Source organism: Nicotiana tabacum, chromosome 3 (assembly GCF_000715075.1).
Source record: "Nicotiana tabacum cultivar K326 chromosome 3, ASM71507v2, whole genome shotgun sequence".
In the NCBI taxonomy this organism is placed as follows: Eukaryota; Viridiplantae; Streptophyta; class Magnoliopsida; order Solanales; family Solanaceae; genus Nicotiana; species Nicotiana tabacum.
This window is the reverse complement of record NC_134082.1, coordinates 168,890,098-168,908,047: the sequence shown is the minus strand read 5'-3', so window position 1 is coordinate 168,908,047 and position 17,950 is coordinate 168,890,098. Positions and strand designations below refer to the sequence as shown.

The window sequence follows — 17,950 nt, the reverse complement described above, 5'->3', positions numbered from 1 at the left end:
TTTGGGGTCTAGCTTTTCCTTCTAGTAATCACGTTGGAATCACTAACGTATTTCTCGAAATGAGGATATGACTTTATGGCTTATACTCTTTTATTGTTTCAAGGCATGTCTCCTCTTGTCTTTCTTTTACTTCACTATAGACTTTGTCATCATGTTATATTTTGATTTACCTTTATCACCCATATATCATAGCTTTCTCATAATACTTCATTTACTCTCTTCTTATTCTCCCGCTAATATTTTTGTCTATCACTTTATTCTGAAAATTTCAACAAAACGTTCTTTCACTTTTAACTTCCCTTGCTTCATAACATTAGCTCTTCGGTACGCCTTGTGAGCACGTGATTTTTGTTTCTCGGAAGCTATTCCAAAAGAAATCGAAAAATAAATAAAACAGGTTGCCTTCGGGTACAATTTTAAGAATTTGCGTGATATTTTGATAATTGTTTTGTCCGTAAATGCTTGCCTTGCTATAGTCAAAAAATACAAAAAAAATACATGTAGCATGCATTTAGGAAAATGGGAATTAATCAACCGCTATCTGGTTTTTAAAAGCGAAAATCACAAAAATTTAAGTGTTTTATTCTATTTTGTTGTCATGGTAATTTTATTGAATGCTTAATTCGTGCGATAATTGTTGTTTGGTGTTAATTAATATTTATGTAGTCTAATTTCCGTTTTAGGAATTTTTTGGGTTTAATTATAAGAAGAAAATACCCGATTTGGGCCAAAAATGCAACCCAAATCCATGCCCAAAACAGCCAGACCCGGTCCAATTTGGTCAGACCCTGAGACGTCCCAAACGACGTCGTATCAACCTTCTTTAATCAAAACCGTTGGTTTAAATCAATCCAACGGCCAGGATTCCATCTCCATACCCATTCCAAACCCGACCTACTTACCCGGATAAACTCGGCCCTTCATTAAAACCAAACGACCCCATTTCTATACCAAACGACCCCGTCCTGTCCCTCACCAATTAATCTAAGCCGTTGAGATCATTTGATCTAACGGCTCAGATTAATTACCACACTCCGTATATAAGCCCCTCATCACACCCCACGCCCCCATCCGAACACCCCCCCCCCTTCATCGTCCCAAACACAAACCCAAACCCTCGTTCCAAACCCTAGCCGCCCCTGTGCACTCTCACCATGAACCCGGCGGCAACGACGCCGGTGACTACCAAAGTAACACCTCTGATGCACCTCACCACCCTAAACACGGATCTGTTACCCCCTTGCCTCGAATCATTCCCTATCGTCTCGAATCTTCGTTTGAAGGTTCGAGCAAAACCCCGACCTATACCAACCCACCCCAGATCCACACCAGCCATTACCCTAGCCTCAATCGTGACCAAACCAAGCTTGGTTTGGTCCGAATCTACCCACAAATCCCAAAACCCCAAATCTGACTGTTCGAACCCTAAAACACAAGAATTTTTGGAATCCGGTCAGATTAAACGGAATGTTGGGGTCTAATAGACCTTAATCGAAGTGTTCTCGGTCGAGAACACCTCGATTAAGATCTGTTCGACCTCAAATGGGCAAATCCAGCTCGGGCCTGGGTCGTCTGTGTTTAAGCTTTTCAGAGTGAGTTCCTTTTTCTTTTTCTATTTTTGTTTGAGTGTTGTTTAAATTTGATAACGTGTTTAGTCAGTTCGTTTGTTATTTCTGATATTTTTCTTTCAATTGTTCTCCATCTTCGTAAGACCTTTTATTTTGTTGATTGTTATTCTGTTTATAGTTGAATACGTGTAGTGATATACATATTTCAATTTGATTAATATCGTCGAGTCGATAATTCATATAGTCTCTCTGTGTCGTGCAAAGTTGTCAAAGACAGTTGATGCCTTATTTGTGTTGTTTGTTTGGTTGACTGTTTGTTCCATATTATGATTAGTGTAGTCGATTAAATAAATGATGTCGATTAGTTTCATAAGACTAAATGTACAAAGATTCTGATTTGTATAGCTTCATATGACTAATCGAATCATTATCGTTTAGTTGAGTGCTTGACATTATCTGTGAATGGATTGTAGCTGCACTATAATAGCTAGAGTTTAGTTTAGGGCAGCTTGAATTTGAACTTGCAGAAGTTCAAAATGTCCTACTGCTACAGTGGGATAATACAGTAATAATTGGGAGCTAACAGGGGTAGTTTGGGGTGGGAAAAGAGCAGAAATGAGTAGTTTAAGGTGAGCTGACAATAGGGTACTGAAATAGGATTATTAAACTAATGCAATAGTGGGGAACCAAACTTGGTAGCATGGGGGTAATTGAATATTGTCAGTTGCCCATACCATTGGGGCACAAAACACATGACAATGGGGAATAAAGAGGTATGGGCAGAGTTGAGGGCTGGGGGAAACGAGGCAGCCTGGGGCTGGCTTGTATTTAGCCTATAAATGGGCTCATTTAAGGTGGAGAAAGGGGTTAGACATCAGAGGTTAAAAAGGTTAGGAGATAAGAATTTAAGGTGAGAAAAATCAGATATTAAGGTGGAGGAAAAAGATTTCAGAGTTGAGAGGAAAGGAACAGGAGTGTTAAGGTTGTTTGACCCTCATTCCAGGTTAAGCTTTACATCAAAGAGCTTCAACCTTATCTTTGCCTTTGAGTGTTTAACAAAAGATCAGAAATCACTGTTTCTTGCACCTGTCTGTGTGCTGTTTGTATTACTGGATTCTCAGTTTGGTAGTCCCCAGCTTTTCTATTATTTGAGTACTGTTCCATTGGGCTACTCCTGGGATTCTACTTTAGTTTTAAAAATCTGTCGCTACTAGTTATTCCTATTGGCTTCTTTGGGTTGTTGCTGTTTGGGTTGGCCTGAAATTGTGGTTGGATTTTCTTCTAAGTTTACTGCTGGGTTTGTTTGGTTGCTGAGTGCTGCTTGTGTTGTTGCTGCACTGCTGCTATCACTACTGACATCTTTTCCTACTGTATCTTTGTTCTCCTACCAGGTACACAGTTCGAATCTGGTCATTGTAGTTTTTTTTTTGGAAATGGAGATGAAATGAAACATTTGCTCAATCTCTCCTGGAATTCTATTTGTTTGAATTATGTCGCGTCAACAGTTGAATAGGCATCCAATGTATTAGTTTAATGTAATTCGAATGCTGATAAACTCTAGACTGCTTTTAGCTTGAGAACCTTTGAATCCATTCAATGTTTCCTAGAAGAATGTGGCTTCTGTGATTAACATGTTTAATTATGTGTAGTTCGTATATCTAGAGTAGTTGTGGGATTCCAGTAAGCTTTCATATGAGCTTAACTGGACTGTGTTTGAATTGTTTCAATCTGTGATCACCTAGCTATAACTCTTATATAGTGAGCACTTGTTTAGTTAGTGCTCATTTCTGTTTTTTTTTTAAAAAAGAGGGAAAAAAGAAGGCAGTAGATACATCTCATTTTTTGGAAATAATATACGTTTTGTATGCGGAAAATCCACTTCATTTCCGACCCTTTTAAATGAAATTAGCGCCCATGTCTGAGTAGTGAAGTTTTTTTTGTGCAATTCGTTTATGGGTTTGCCATAGGTTCAAATCGCTCATCTCATTCTAAATGAAGCCTGTTTCGTGTTAAATAACTTGTGAAAGGTGTCCCGTTTTATTCATTCAGTTATTGGGCCTGGTTAATTGAAATTGAATTATAGGATCTAGGCCCTCTCACATATGACAATTAATCAGGACTGGCTTTTATTTTAGAGACAAGTTAAGTAGAAAATTATAGATTGCTTTAGGGCTAGCCTTTAAATAATAGATGAGACGAGCCTCGCCAAATATAATGCAAAATTGCGGGGCCCTCGGCTAATGTTTATAAATACTTAGAGTTCGGGATGGACTGTTTAGTGAATTTCACTGCCTTCCCCAAAGACAATAACGCGTTAGACTCTTTAGGAGCGATTTAATAATCTTACCTTCTTAAACTCGGGTGTGCATTTCATGCGACCCAAATCCAAATCCCAAAACATTGAATAAAAATGCGTCCCGAATTGCGGGTGCATTTCATGTGACGCAATCCAAAGACATGTTTTAAACGATGTTCACATTCCTTTAAAAATGTAATAAAAGCGGTAAAGAGTTAAAATTTGCACATGAGCTTATAATTGTATAAAATCAGATAAACAAGCCGAATATAACAGTTGAGCGACCGTGCTAGAACCACGGAACTTGGGAATGCCTAACACCTTCTCCCGGGTTAACAGAATTCCTTATCCAGATTTCTGGTTCGCGGACTGTAATACAGAGTCATTCTTTTCCTCGATTCGGGATTAAATTGGTGACTTGGGATACCCTAAATCTCCCAAGTGGCGACTCTGAAATAAACAAACAAATCCCGCTTCGATTGTCCTTTAATTGGAAAAACTCCTTCACCCCTCGCGGGGGGCGGAAAAAGGAGGTGTGGCAATCCTAACATTCTCTCTTTACTAGGGATGGGAGTCATACTAAGGTAAATATTTATGCCTTCTAGGATTTTCACTGCCTATTTTTTGAATTTTTTGGACATTCTAGTATTTATATCTGAATGTACTATTTTAGAGTGCACTATTCTGGTTATCTCACGACAGCCTTTCCGTCTCATTTACCTATGATACGAAAGATACGTTACGTTGATACTTGGTTGAGTAAGGTACCGTGTGCCCGTCGCAGCCCATCGGTTTGGGTCGTGACTAGGAGTGTTCATAAAACCCTGAAAACCCGAACCAAACCGACCAAAAAAATCGATACTTTTTAGGTTTGGTTTTGAATTTTAAAAACCGATCAAATTTAGTTTGGTCTTGATTTTAATAAAAAAAATAACCAAAAAAATCGAACCAAACCGACTATAGAAGTAGTTATTTAAATTTATTATTACACCTATATATATGTATATTTTTATATAAAGTTTCTAAAATGTTATGGTACATATTAATCATTTATATTTTAAGTCTATTTCTTTGCTATTATAATAATCTAATTCATTGCTTTTACATTCTAGTTTGATTAGTTGTTTGCTTTTGCTAAGTACAAGAATTATTACATATTAAAAATAATTGATTTTTAATTGAGTACTTAAACTATTCATTACTATTTGATTTAATTATCATCAATATATCATGGTAAATGATAAATTTCTCAAAGAGCAATTGGTTTGATAGTGTTATATTGAAAATGTAGTCGCCGGAATATGTATTTGGTAGTGTATATCTCATAATTAAGAAAAACAACCCGATAAATAACCGAAAAAACTGAAAAACCTATAAAAACCGACAAAACCCGAATCGCTAAAAACCTACTTAATTGGTTTGGTTTGGTTCCAACATTTTAAGAACCGACTTATTTGGATTGGTTTCGTTTTAGAGAAAAACTAATCCAAACCGAATCATGAACACCCCTAGTCATGACAGTTACAATCCAAGTCCCGTATTGAATTGACGGAAATATGATAAAATATTGTATCTTGAAGCCTCCAATGCTCTCCAAAAGCTTCCAAGGTCCAAAGTCCCTTCAAAAACATATTTTTTGGTGTATCTATACCATGTAGGAGCGGGCTTGAATGAAACTACCCTTTCCAAGCTGAAACAGAAAAATACTTTGTAAAATTGCACAGGCGCGATGCACGGTGCGATTCCCTATGCGGTGTGCCAGTGGAGAAGTTCAGAGAGCGATTTCTGACGGACAGCAGCAAAACACACTGCTGCGCTGCCCTATGCACTGCCCTACGCAGTGCAGCTATGTAACTTTTCCAGAGTAAATTATTTTCTTCATTTTTTTTATATCCAGACTCAGTCCTCGACCCCCGAACGCGATCCCAGATTAATTCCTTGGGCTTTTACTCATACTTCAAAGCTCCAAATTGTTCGATTTAGCTCATAATTATCTTTTTTAACTCGAAACCACTTCCTACAAGGCATTTTTACTTAGGCTTCAAAGCTCCAACTTGTTCGATTTAGCTCCAAATTATCTAAATAGCTCGGAATCATTTCGTGCAAGGCATAAAACACGTAATAAGAGCAAATCACTATCATTTAAGCTCAAACACACATAAAATACAGTGGTTAGAATGCAAAACGCGGCTAAAACACAGATTTCTTGCCAACCATCAACACCCATCTATTTAGAACATGGAATAGATTTGAAAATTAATAATAAATGATTTCATATTTTTCTAAAACATCAAATATATTAAAACAAATTTAGTTTGCTGTAATTACAACAGTATAACATTTTGAACGAGGAGCTGTATTCACTATCAAGAGGATACAATCATGAATTTATGACTCGGTCAAGCAGTAGTACCTTAGTGTAAAAATACAAAAAAGCGTTACCCAATAGTTCGTCTTGTTTACACTTACATTGTGAACTATTCCTGCAAGAAAATGTTTAAACAATATAAATTGTGAAAATGTAGTACTGACAATAAGATTCATTAAACCTCAAAGAGTAAATGCAGATCTATTAAATCCATGCACATATACAAACCTATAGATACACACAAACAAAGCCGTGAGTTGCAAGTAACAAATATAGAGAGAGAAAGATAGCGCGGCCATTGTTTCAGCTTTTAGAGAGAGAAAGCTGGGACCACACTCAATGCCCTTACGAATGACGCCATATGACGATAACCCAATCAAAAGTGTACTCATTACGTTTCAGATCAATCATTCAATCACTTCTCCCCAATTCCCTATAAATTCCTCTTCTTCTCCTTCCCTTTCTCCTAATCTCTGTTCAATTTCCTCTTTCCAATACCCAAAACCCCTTTCGGATACAACTCCATTTCCATTTCTCTCAATGGCTGAAGAATTTCAAGAATATGAAATTATTTTTCAGGAAAATGCAGGACGTGAAGAGGTTCGAGAATTAGCTGATGATGATGAAGAGTATGACTTCCAAATTCGTCGTAATAACAAGGTATCTAGAATAAAGAAACTGAAGCGGAATTCTAATTCGGTTCCAGTTAATATTCCCGACAGAAATTCATGGTTCAAGTACGTGGAGAAACAGTCGGATTTTTTTGAAGACGAGTACAGAGATGACGAAGAAATGGTGCCGCCGCATGTGATAACTGGCCGGAGAATAGCCGGAAAAATGACGTCATTCTCCGTTTGTACTGGATATGGAAGGACTCTTAAGGGAAGGGATTTGAGTCAAGTTAGGAATTCAATTCTTAGGATGACTGGTTTTCTGGAAACGTAACTTTAGAGTTCAGTTTTTTCACATTAGAAGCAGAGGAAATTAAAAGTCAACAAAAGAAACAAAAAGAGAAAAAAGATATTTTTCCTTTTGTATTTCCCATTTGTGGAATTCCTATTCCTATTCCATTTCTCATCATTGTAATTTTAGACAACAAAAATTATATGAATTTCCAAATGAATTCATCATTTCCTCAAAGAAAGAAAGGAAATGTGAGTTCAAATTTTGATAATTTATTTTACTTCGAATATTGGAATTGTGTTTGGTGTGGAAATTAATAGTTGATATATGATGAATTGTGTAAACCAAGGTTGTTAGTTGTGAGTAGATTTCTGTTAAGAAGCTGTGGTTGGAAATTATGTTATGCCAGTGATTACACACTGTTTATGTTTCCTTTGAGTTTTCTCATTTCTGTCCGAACCTCAGACAAAGCCCAGCACAACCAGCTGGTCTTAAATTGTGACAGAGCTTTTTTTCTTTTAGAAAAATAAACAATTAATAATTATGATTTGTACTGGAATAAAAATATGAAAATAGATTCTTTATAGTACACATATATTTTTAATAATTTCAATATGAGGTTGTATTAGTAGTTTGAATATATGAAGAAAACTAAACGATATTACATACTGTACTCTCAAGAAGTTTGCTTTGTCTGATTGGTTCTGATCAGTTGTTTGTACAGCGTCAAAATTTAAAAGTCATTTTTTAATAAAAGTCCCACTAAAAGGCTTGTGTGCCTCCGCTATGAAAGAAAGAAAAATGAGTTTAAAAATAATATATTACGTTACAATCTAATAGATCAATAATTCTCTTTTTCAAAGGCCACATTAGTGGGATAAATGAGTTTCAAACCACTTTAAACCAAAAGTCTTGAATTTGAGTCGTGTAATGGAGAAACCGCTATTAGCAGTGTTAATTCCCCTTAAAGGAAGACCTACATAATGTGAATATGGATAGTTGAGCCAATGAGTTTTGAATATTAAATGGTTATATCAAATAATTATCTGTATTGACTTTTAGATGACTAAATAGTGCGAAAAACATTATGATACAAGTGTATATAAACTCGTTTTTTTAATTTATACTACTTTTGCAAATTAATTTAGATGATCACATTTCTATTCTACGTTGGTGTTTAATCCGTTACCCAATAAAGTTACTTTAATTTCGACACAGAAAGTCCTATTCGACATGTCATATATATCCCTTATCTTTCCATTACTATTTCTTAATCTTGAAGGTGTTTTGCCTTTAATAATCTTGACTTAATATCCATGTCAGGACGGCAGAAGGCCAACATGTTTTCATGAACAAAGTCATAAAAAGTTTATCCAAGTGTTAAGCAACAGTAGTAGATTAGGTTTATAGGGAGAATATTTCCCTTAATTTCTACATGTGACAACCTGACATAAAATAATATACATAGCCAGGTTCGGGGTAAAGAAAAGGAATGGAGGTGTTTTGCCAGATAGATCTTTGCACCACTATTAATAAGTTACTGATCAATTCTTCCATTAATAATATTATAGGATTCTCAATTAAAGCACCAAGTAGATAATATAGAATTTTTAATTAGTGTACGTAGTTTCTTGCAAAACAAGACAAGATAATAAATAGTCATAATTTATCTTAATTAATAATTTTATAAAATAGAAGTCAATAGCAATATGATTTGGATCACTAAATCTGATTGGTGTTTGAGAAGATGCTGAATTTTGGGATTGTTCTATGGTCATTCTATAGCTGCATTAGATGTCAATCCTAAATTTCAGCACAAATATCTAAATCGATATCCGGTTGCTCTTTTCCGATTTGCTATACATTATTTTTCTGTTTGGGTCATACACCATGTTTGGCCAAGCTTGCCTAAAGTACTTTTTTTGTCAAAAAGTATTTTTTGAAAAAAAATATAAGGTGTTTAGCTAAAATGAGAAAGTACTTATGAGCAGTAACAAAAGTAATTTTTCTGCTTCTGGAGAGAAACTACAAATTCTAACTTCTTCCAAAAAGTAAAAACAATAGCAAAAAATTAATTTATTCAAGATAAAAATAACATTACAATAAATTTATATTTTCCAAATTATTCTTCACTAATTTAATTTATTTTTTCTTTTTATTTCCACTATATATTTATTCTCTTTTTAATTTAATCATATTTTTATTCTCCTTCTCCTATTCCTAAGAGTAGATTTTAAATTTATATTAAATGTGTATTTTGAAATATTTAAATTATCATGTAAATAATAAGTAATACCAAACACTCAATATTATTGCTTTGGAATAACTATATTTTATATTAATTAAAAAATTTAATTTATTTTTTTTACTTTACATTTTATATTTTAATTAAAAAAAGTCTAATAAATAGTTAAATGTATTTTGCTTTTCTAAGTAATGCTAATCGCAAATTAAACATTTACTGTCCTTTTTTGTAATTTGATATTTAAAAGTGCTTTTTTAAATGATTGGCCAAACACAATGAGCTTGCAAAAAGCATTACTCAAACGAATTGGTCAAATACAAACTGCTATTTTGCAAAAGTACATTTTCAAAAAGTACTTTTGAATAAAAGCGTTTTTTAAAATAAACAGTTTTTGACAACCGCCAAACGGGCTCTAGTGTCATGATATACTTTTGAAGCTAAAAAGATTCCCGTTGGAGGCTGTTATGATAAAACCAAACAATTTTTTTTGACATTAAAATTTCACTAATTTAATTAATTCAAATTCTTGTTAAACTATGTAAATACTAGTAATTGAATATATTGAATGGTTGTCAAAGGGATTCGCCTATCCTCCTTGCCTGTCATTTTAAAATACCAATCAATAGGTAAGACCTCAACAAGCATTTCTGAAATTTATCTAATTTTATTTTACAACATATTATTTAAAATGACAATCTAGTCTAGTTAAAGGGACTATGGAACAATTTGTTTTTCTCTTTTTCTTTTTTTATGGCTGGAGTTATTATGAAAGAAGTAATCCTAAAAGGTTTGACGAAGAAAACCTGATTGGGTTAAACTAGGAAATTGTTAAATCCAAACCCCTTACGTAACTGTTGGAGTTGTAATCCTTAATCCTTATCACTAATCTGTTTCCTAATGACAATAGATCAGTGTATTATCCTGTCCTGTGATAGTTGTAACAATTTTATAAGGAAATTAACAAGGAAAAATAATTCGGATTGATGAATCATCAAAAACCAAAAATAAATGGCAGTAAAAACAGAAATTGACAGGGAAATATTTTGCCACATGCACAATGATGAGCTAACTCTGCCTGAAAAATACAGACACGTCTATTTCACATACCCTATGACGTGGTCTAAATCATAGCCAGATATTCTCTTGAGGTCATCACTTATTTTTCATGTTTTTTATGTTCTCGTTTAATTTAAAATTCTAGTTAAATAAATATATATACCTACCAAAAGGAGAATTAATATAAGGAGTTCCATTTCCATTATAAGTATTGCTCGGAGACAGTTGGTTCCCTTATTGGAATTTTCTGTGCTCGAAACTTCCAATTGAAGAAGAAAAAGAATTGTTATCATTTTAATAAAATAAAATTTGACAAGTGTCCAGATTTTCCTTTCAAAAGAATATTGTAATACATTTTAAAAGAAATTTTATAATAGTTGTGATGACACAATCAAATCTAATTAAAGATAAGAATTCATCCGCAAGAAGTTTATATTTAAAAATTGAATGGTTGTTAGGAAGCAAATGCATGTTCTGATACTTGGCAACTTTCTGAATTCTGTGGATAGCTCAATTCTCTAAATAATTTCAGTTCGTTTGACATGTAATATTCCACAGTTCAGTTTATTGTAGTTTGAGAGCAACTTATATATTTTTTATGTCTTACCTATTGTAGAGAGTTAATTCAAAGTTTAGAGCAAAGATCGGTTCGTCAAAAGCAAAGGCAATAAAACATCAGCAATTGCCGAAGGCAGCCTCAAAACAAGTCAATTTAATATACCATTCTAGCTATTCAATTATTTATGTTTAAAAAGGTCAGGCAGAAAATAGGGTTTCATTTTCATTTAATTTGAGAGACTTGTGTTTTTTCTCTTTTTAAAAAATAAAATAAATGTTGGAGTTACATAGTATATGCAGAAGTTTGAAGTGTATTTATTTGTATTAGGGTTAGCAGCCCACACTCTGCCAGGTCAGCCCACATAATTAGCATTAGCTCTTTACATTTTTACCCTTGTATATAAAAATACAAAACTCCAGAACCTTCAGTAGCGAAGGAATTCATTTTTACTGTTATTCTTTGTTCCTTTTTCTCTCAAGCCCTAATGTACAATTTCTTCTTTGATTTCTGGTACAAATCGAAGCTTTACATGGTATCAGAGCCCGGAATATTGGAAATCTTCATCTCTCGAGTCGATCGATGGTACCCTCGTCCAATTCCATTCATGGTCTGATTTTCGTCGGGATTCACTCACATCGTCGATTTCCTGGTTTCCGGCGAAGATTTGTTGGTTTCACAGTGATTTTCTTCCACTTTGTTAAGCTCTCACTCCGATTGTCAGTGTATTTTATCGAAATTCTCTGGTTTCGAGAGAAGGTTTTGAAACTAGGGTTTTTAAGGTCGTTTTTCTCCGGTTGCGAAGAAGGTTGGTAAACATATTTTATTTTTTTACTGCTTCTGCTGGTTATTGAGCATTGTTGGTTGAAGTTAAACCCTGTGGTATATTTCTGTTAATTTTCATGGTATATTTCTGCCGGTGTTGCTCCGTCTAGTTTCAGTCATGACTAACGGGTCTAGTAGTACTACTGTTGATTCTGAATTTACGCCACGTGCTTCTAGTCCATTATTCCTTCATTCATCTGATATACCTGGGATGTCTGTAGTTGTTGTTCCTTTTTTTGGCTGTGGTTTTGGTGGGTGGAGAAGGAGCATTATTGTATCTTTGTCGGCTAGGAATAAAATTGCTTTCATTGATGGTAGTTTTCCTAAGCCGGCTGCTAGTTCCCCTGAGTCTAAACAGTGGGACAGATGTAACAACATGGTTATATCTTGGCTAACCAGCTCACTCACACCTGAGATTACTGAAAGTGTCCAATATTCTGACACTGTTGAAAGCATCTGGAAGCAGTTGAACAATAGGTATGGAACTATTAATGGAACAAAGAAATTTGAAATTAAAAAAGAATTGGCTTCTACATGTCAGGGACCTCTTGATATAGCTTCTTATTTCAACAAGTTAAAGAAATTATGGGGATGAATTGGGGACAATGGGTTCAAATCATGCAAATACATGCACTTGTGTTGCACAGGAGGGTTTGTTGAGGGAAGATGAAGAAAATAAAGTTCACCAATTTTTAATGGGCCTGAATGAAACTTATATAACTATCAGAAGCAACATCCTCATGATGAATCCACACCCTTCACTTGATAATGTGTATAACATTCTTCTACAAGATGAAAAGTAGAGACAAGTGACTCCCAATACTCATTTCACACCTGACCTGGCATCTTTCAATGCAGATGCAACTACACCTACTAGGTTTCCTCCTCATTTTCAGCCCCAAAGGTAGTACACTCAAAAGGTTAATTTTGACTCACCTAATCAGAGGCTTGTTTCTAATCAGAACAAAGACTTATTCTGCAAGTAATGCAAAAAGAGTGGTCATACAATTGATAAGTGTTATAAATTGATTGGATTTCCACAAGGTTACAAGTTTACCAAGGGCAGAAGGTTTGGCACTGCTGCAAATGTTGAGTCTTCTGAAAACTTTAATTCTGCAAATATTGGTTCCAATGGTCCAGTTTTTGGTATACCTGGTCTTACTATGGATCAGTATTCCCAACTCTTGAGTTTTTTGCAACAATCTAGTCTTATTGATTCCAATCCTCAACCCAACTTTGAGGGGTTTGCTAACTTTGCTGGTAGTAATCTTTCTTTGTCTGAGCTTAATGGTGTTGCTGCTTATTCTGCTTGCATGTTAACTAGTGTAGCTAGAAGTGTTTGGATAGTAGATTTTGGAGCAACTGATCACATGACCTCTGCTAAAGAACTTCTTTTTAACATTACTCCAATTCCTGTTCCCTACTTAGTCAGTCTACCTAATGGATACAAAGTAAAAGTCACATGCACAGGGTCACTCACTCTGAATTCTTCATTTGTCTTGCACAAAGTGCTTTACATACCTACTTTCAAGTACAATCTCATCTCTGTGCATAGGTTGATTCAACAATTTTATAGCATAGTCATATTTACTTCTTGTTCCTGCTTGATATAGGACCTTTCCAGGAAGAAGCTTCTGGTTCTTGATAGACTGGACCAAGGGCTATACAAACTTCATCACCTTTCCAGTTCATCCCCTTCTGCTTCTATTTTGAATAATGTTATCCAGAATGTATCTAGTTCATCCCCTTCTGATTCTGTTTTGAATAATGTTGTTCAGAATGAAACTAGCTCATCTTTGAATACTTCTGTCTGTAGCCTAAATGAAAGTGTGATTCCCTCTGTTTCATCTGTTCATTCTGTACAACATGTGAATAATCTTGATATGATTTGGCATAATAGAATGGGACATCTTCCTTTTGCAAAATTGAAGTGTATACCTTCTGTTTCCTCTGATTTGTCTACTAAACAGCCTTTTACTTGTTCTATCTGTCCTTTGGCCAGACAAGCTAGATTGCCTTTTCCCGATTCTACTTCTCTGTTTCAACTCATTCACATTGATACATGGGGGCCTTATCATACCCAAAATTATTCTGGTGTTAAATATTTGTTGACAATTGTAGATGATTTTAGTAGGGCCACTTGGACAGATTTAATGAGTTCCAAGAGCAATGCTTTTACTTTACTTAAAGCTTTTACTGCCATGGTCAAAACACAATTTAATCTTTCTGTTCAAACAATCAGAAGTGATAATGCCTTGGAGCTTGGTTTTTCAAACTTAGCCTGCCAATTTTTTTTCTGATAATGGGATCCTGCACCAAACTATATGCCCTCATACACCACAACAGAATGGGGTTGTTGAAAGGAAACGTAGACACTTGCTGAAAACATCAAGAGCTCTATTGTTCCAATCCAAACTTCCAACAAAATTTTTGGGGGGATTGTGTTTTAACAGCCACTTATCTTATAAATAGATTTCCTTCCTCTGTTTTATCTAACAAATCCCCATATAAAATTCTTTATGGCAAAGCACCCTCTTATAGTCATTTAAAAACTTTTGGTTGCCTTTGTTATGCAAGTGTGCCCAAGTGTCATAAGGATAAATTTCAACCTAGGGTTATCCCTGTGTCTTTATTGGTTACCCTTTTGGCAAAAAAGGCTACAAGCTTTACAATCTTAAGAATAAGTCTACTTTTGTTTCCAGAGATGGCCTCTTTCATGAGTCTATTTTTCCCCTCCATCTCCATTATTCTTCCTCTCTCTCTCTCATTCCTCTCCTTTTCCTCCTGGTTTCCTTTCTTGTCTTGATGAATCTAACTCTAATTTTTCCTCTAATCCTCCTTCTTCTCCTTCTTCTTTCTTTCCTCTTCCATCTGTCACTTCTTCTCCTACTTTCGTTTCACCAACTCTTGTTTCACCTCTCCCTGCAGTTAGAAAGTCTACTAGAAGTCATCATCTCCCTTCTCATCTTCAAAACTATGTAGTTTAACTTCCCCCTTCTATTTCTTGCTCCTCTACTACCTCCACTTCTGTTGCTCAACATGCAGTAGTTGAGCCTCACTCTTATGCTCAGGCTGCTGCCAATCCAGCTTGGCAAGAAGCCATGAGGAAAGAGTTTGAGGCATTAGAAGCTAATGGGACTTGGGATATTGTGGAACTACCCAAAGGTAAGAAGCCAATTGGTTGTAAATGGATGTGCAAAATCAAATATAAAGCTGATGGTCGTGTGGAAAGATACAAAGCTAGGCTAGTCATACGGGGAGATACACAAATAGAGGGTATTGATTTTCATGAAACTTTTTCTCTTGTCGACAAAATGTGTACTATTCGATGTCTTATAGCTTATACCGTTAAACAGAAATGGTCTTTATTACAATTGGATGTCAATAATGCCTTTTTACATGGTGATTTGATGAAGAGGTGTACATGAAACTCCCCCCAGGGCTGTCTGTTGCTTCTGACTCTCCGTTCATATTTTGGTTTGTAAATTGAATAAATGTTTGTATGGTTTGCGTCAGGCTTCTCGCCAATGGTATGATAAATTGTCTCATGCCCTTTGTTCTAGAGGTTATAGCCATTCTTTAAATGATTACTCCTTGTTTATGAAGAAATCACCTCAGTCTACTATGTTTCTCGCTGTATATATAGATGATATCATTCTAATAGAGGATGATATGCTTGAAATAGCTGCCTTGAAAAGTTTTCTGGATGACCAATTTCAAATAAAGGATCTTGGGCTTCTCCATTATTTCTTAGGTATTCAGATTCATTATCATTCTTTTGGTGTCCTTTTGCATCAACAAAAGTTCATTTCTGATTTACTTGCTGATTTTGACTGTTCTGATGTCTCTTCTGTTGTATGTCCATTGGATTTGAATGATAAGTTACATTCTGATGTTGGTGACCTTCTGTCCAGACTTGACGCATATCGCAACCTCATAGGGAAACTTAATTTTCTTACCCATACTCGCCCTGACATTTGCTTCGTTGTCCAACACCTTAGTCAGTTTCTCCAAACACCTAGAGTCCCTCACATAGTTGCTATTTTACATGTGTTACGCTACTTAAAGGGGACTTCTGATGTTGGTCTATTTCTTAATGATTCTGCTGATTGTTCTTTGGTTGGCTACTGTGATAGTGATTGGGCTGCTTGCCCTGATTCTCGCCATTCTGTTAGTGGTTTTTGTGTGTTCCTGGGTGGTAGTCTTATTAGTTGGAAGTCCAAGAAACAGCATATGTTCTCTTTATCCTCCGCTGAGGCTGAATATAGGGCCATGAGCAAAGTTGTTGCTGAGTTGTCTTGGCTGGTCTGTTTGTTGTCCGACTTGGGCTTACAAGTCTCCACTCCTCTCTCTGTTTTCTGTGACAATCAAGCTGCCATTCACATAGCCAAGAACCCTGTTTTCCACGAGCGCACCAAGCATATAGAGGTTGACTGCCACTTTATCCGAACAAAGTTGGCTGATTGTTTGATCTCTTTACATCATGTTTCTACTAATTTCCAGTTGGCTGACATTTTTACCAAGTGCTTGCCAGGTGGAGTTCATCATTCTTTGGCTGCCAAGTTGGGTGTGTGCCCACCCTCCAACTTGAGGGGGAGTCTGTTGGAGTTACATAGTATATGCAGAAGTTTGAAGTGTATTTATTTGTATTGGGCTTAGCAGCCCACATTACTTAGCAACCCACACTCTGTCGGGTCAGCCCACATAATTAGCATTAGCTCTTTACATTTTTACCCTTGTATATAAAATACAAAACTCCAGAACCTTCAGTAGCGAAGGAATTCATTTTTACTGTTCTTCTTTGTTCCTTCTTCTCTCAAGCCCTAATGTACATTTTCTTCTTTGATTTCTGGTACAAATCGAAGCTTTACAATAAAAGAACAAAGATTGTCTAATTGACTTGCATACATGTCGTCAAGAATAGTTTGAACCCTTTTTCTTTTCCTTGTTTTCTATCCCGATTAATCTGGATGCGAGCTAAGTAAGGCCTATTAAAAAGGGAATCGCTCCCTATTAGGATTTTTTTCATTTCAAGAGTTTGTACCTATAACTCTAGGAAAAGGTAAAGGAATCTTATCCAACCCACAACAATCTTTGATGGTAATATTTGAAACCCTCTTCACCACTATAATATACTTCTTCACCACCTAATTTAAAGTGGTTCAATTTAAATATTTATAGAGTATGGTTTATCATTTATAAAAAAAACAAAGACAGTACATATTTTCAGCAAAGGGGATTCTGTTAAATTCCTTGCTCCCTTATAGATCAACTATTGATGATTTCAAAAAGATGTCTTATTTTACTTTCTAAAATTTCAAATGAATTATTTCTTTTGTAATCACAAAAAATGAATCGATCTAATCCGCTGCAGCTCCAAAAATTCGGGAAACAAAACTATAGACAAAAAAAAAATCAAAAATAGATTGTCCAATGTGGACAGAATATTTTACAGAAATTACCTAAGCTAATAGAAAACGCGTGAGATTAGTTTGCTACTTGAAGCCATGAGGTCCGAAGATGAAGTTCATAAAAGAACTAACTAAACCAACACAACCTAACCAAATAATATTTGCCGAACTAATTTCTTGAATAGTTCATATATAGGTACGAAGTTAGCTAAAATTTGCAAAATATCCATATTTTCTCTTTGTTTCTTTTACTTTTTGGCCAATAGAAATTCGGGAAAGAAAATTAAAAGAGAAAGAAATTCTAAGCTTTTAATATTAGAAGAAGAGCAATTTTCACTACTAAAAAATAGAAATTAGCGACGGACAAATTCTGTAACTAAACAAAAAAATTCGCCACTAAATCAATTTAGCAACGGATTAGCGATACCATACAAGAAATTATGTTAGCTATGAGCGATTAAGCGACATATTAGCGACGGCGTGGGTAACTATTTCCAGTTTTTTTTTTGGTGTTTTCAGATTTCATTTCAATAAATATTTTTTACACTTAGCCAAAACACCTCTTTTCATCTTCCTTTTCCCTTATTTATTATTATCTTTTTTCTCTGTTTCCCAAAAAAGAGATGCAGAATCTTTCAGGTAGAAATTTCCTTCTACTTCTTACAACCTTGAAGATAAGTCTTAATTTAAGTGTTTGTTAATTTTGATAGTGACATGAAACA

At 35.1% G+C, this 17,950-nt stretch overlaps 1 protein-coding gene across 1 annotated transcript; it reads left to right on the top strand.

The window, feature by feature from the left end:
* Window positions 1–11,935: 11,935 nt before the first annotated feature.
* On the top strand, window positions 11,936–16,476 carry LOC142177964 (uncharacterized). Its single transcript, XM_075247121.1, has 5 exons — window positions 11,936–12,353; window positions 12,862–13,325; window positions 13,431–14,082; window positions 14,863–15,197; window positions 15,334–16,476. Exons 1-5 carry the CDS (start codon window positions 11,936–11,938, stop codon window positions 16,474–16,476), a joined length of 3,012 nt encoding a protein of 1,003 aa, XP_075103222.1.
* Window positions 16,477–17,950: the final 1,474 nt, after the last annotated feature.

Excerpts from the sequence above, each read along its gene's own strand:
- LOC142177964 (XM_075247121.1), top strand. The coding sequence starts at position 11,936 with ATGACTAACGGGTCTAGTAGTACTACTGTTGATTCTGAATTTACGCCA. Across the intron at positions 12,354-12,861 it reads AAAAGAATTGGCTTCTACAT|GTTACAAGTTTACCAAGGGC; the intron begins GTCAGGGACCTC and ends GATTTCCACAAG. Across the intron at positions 14,083-14,862 it reads TGATAATGCCTTGGAGCTTG|TAGTTGAGCCTCACTCTTAT; the intron begins GTTTTTCAAACT and ends CTCAACATGCAG.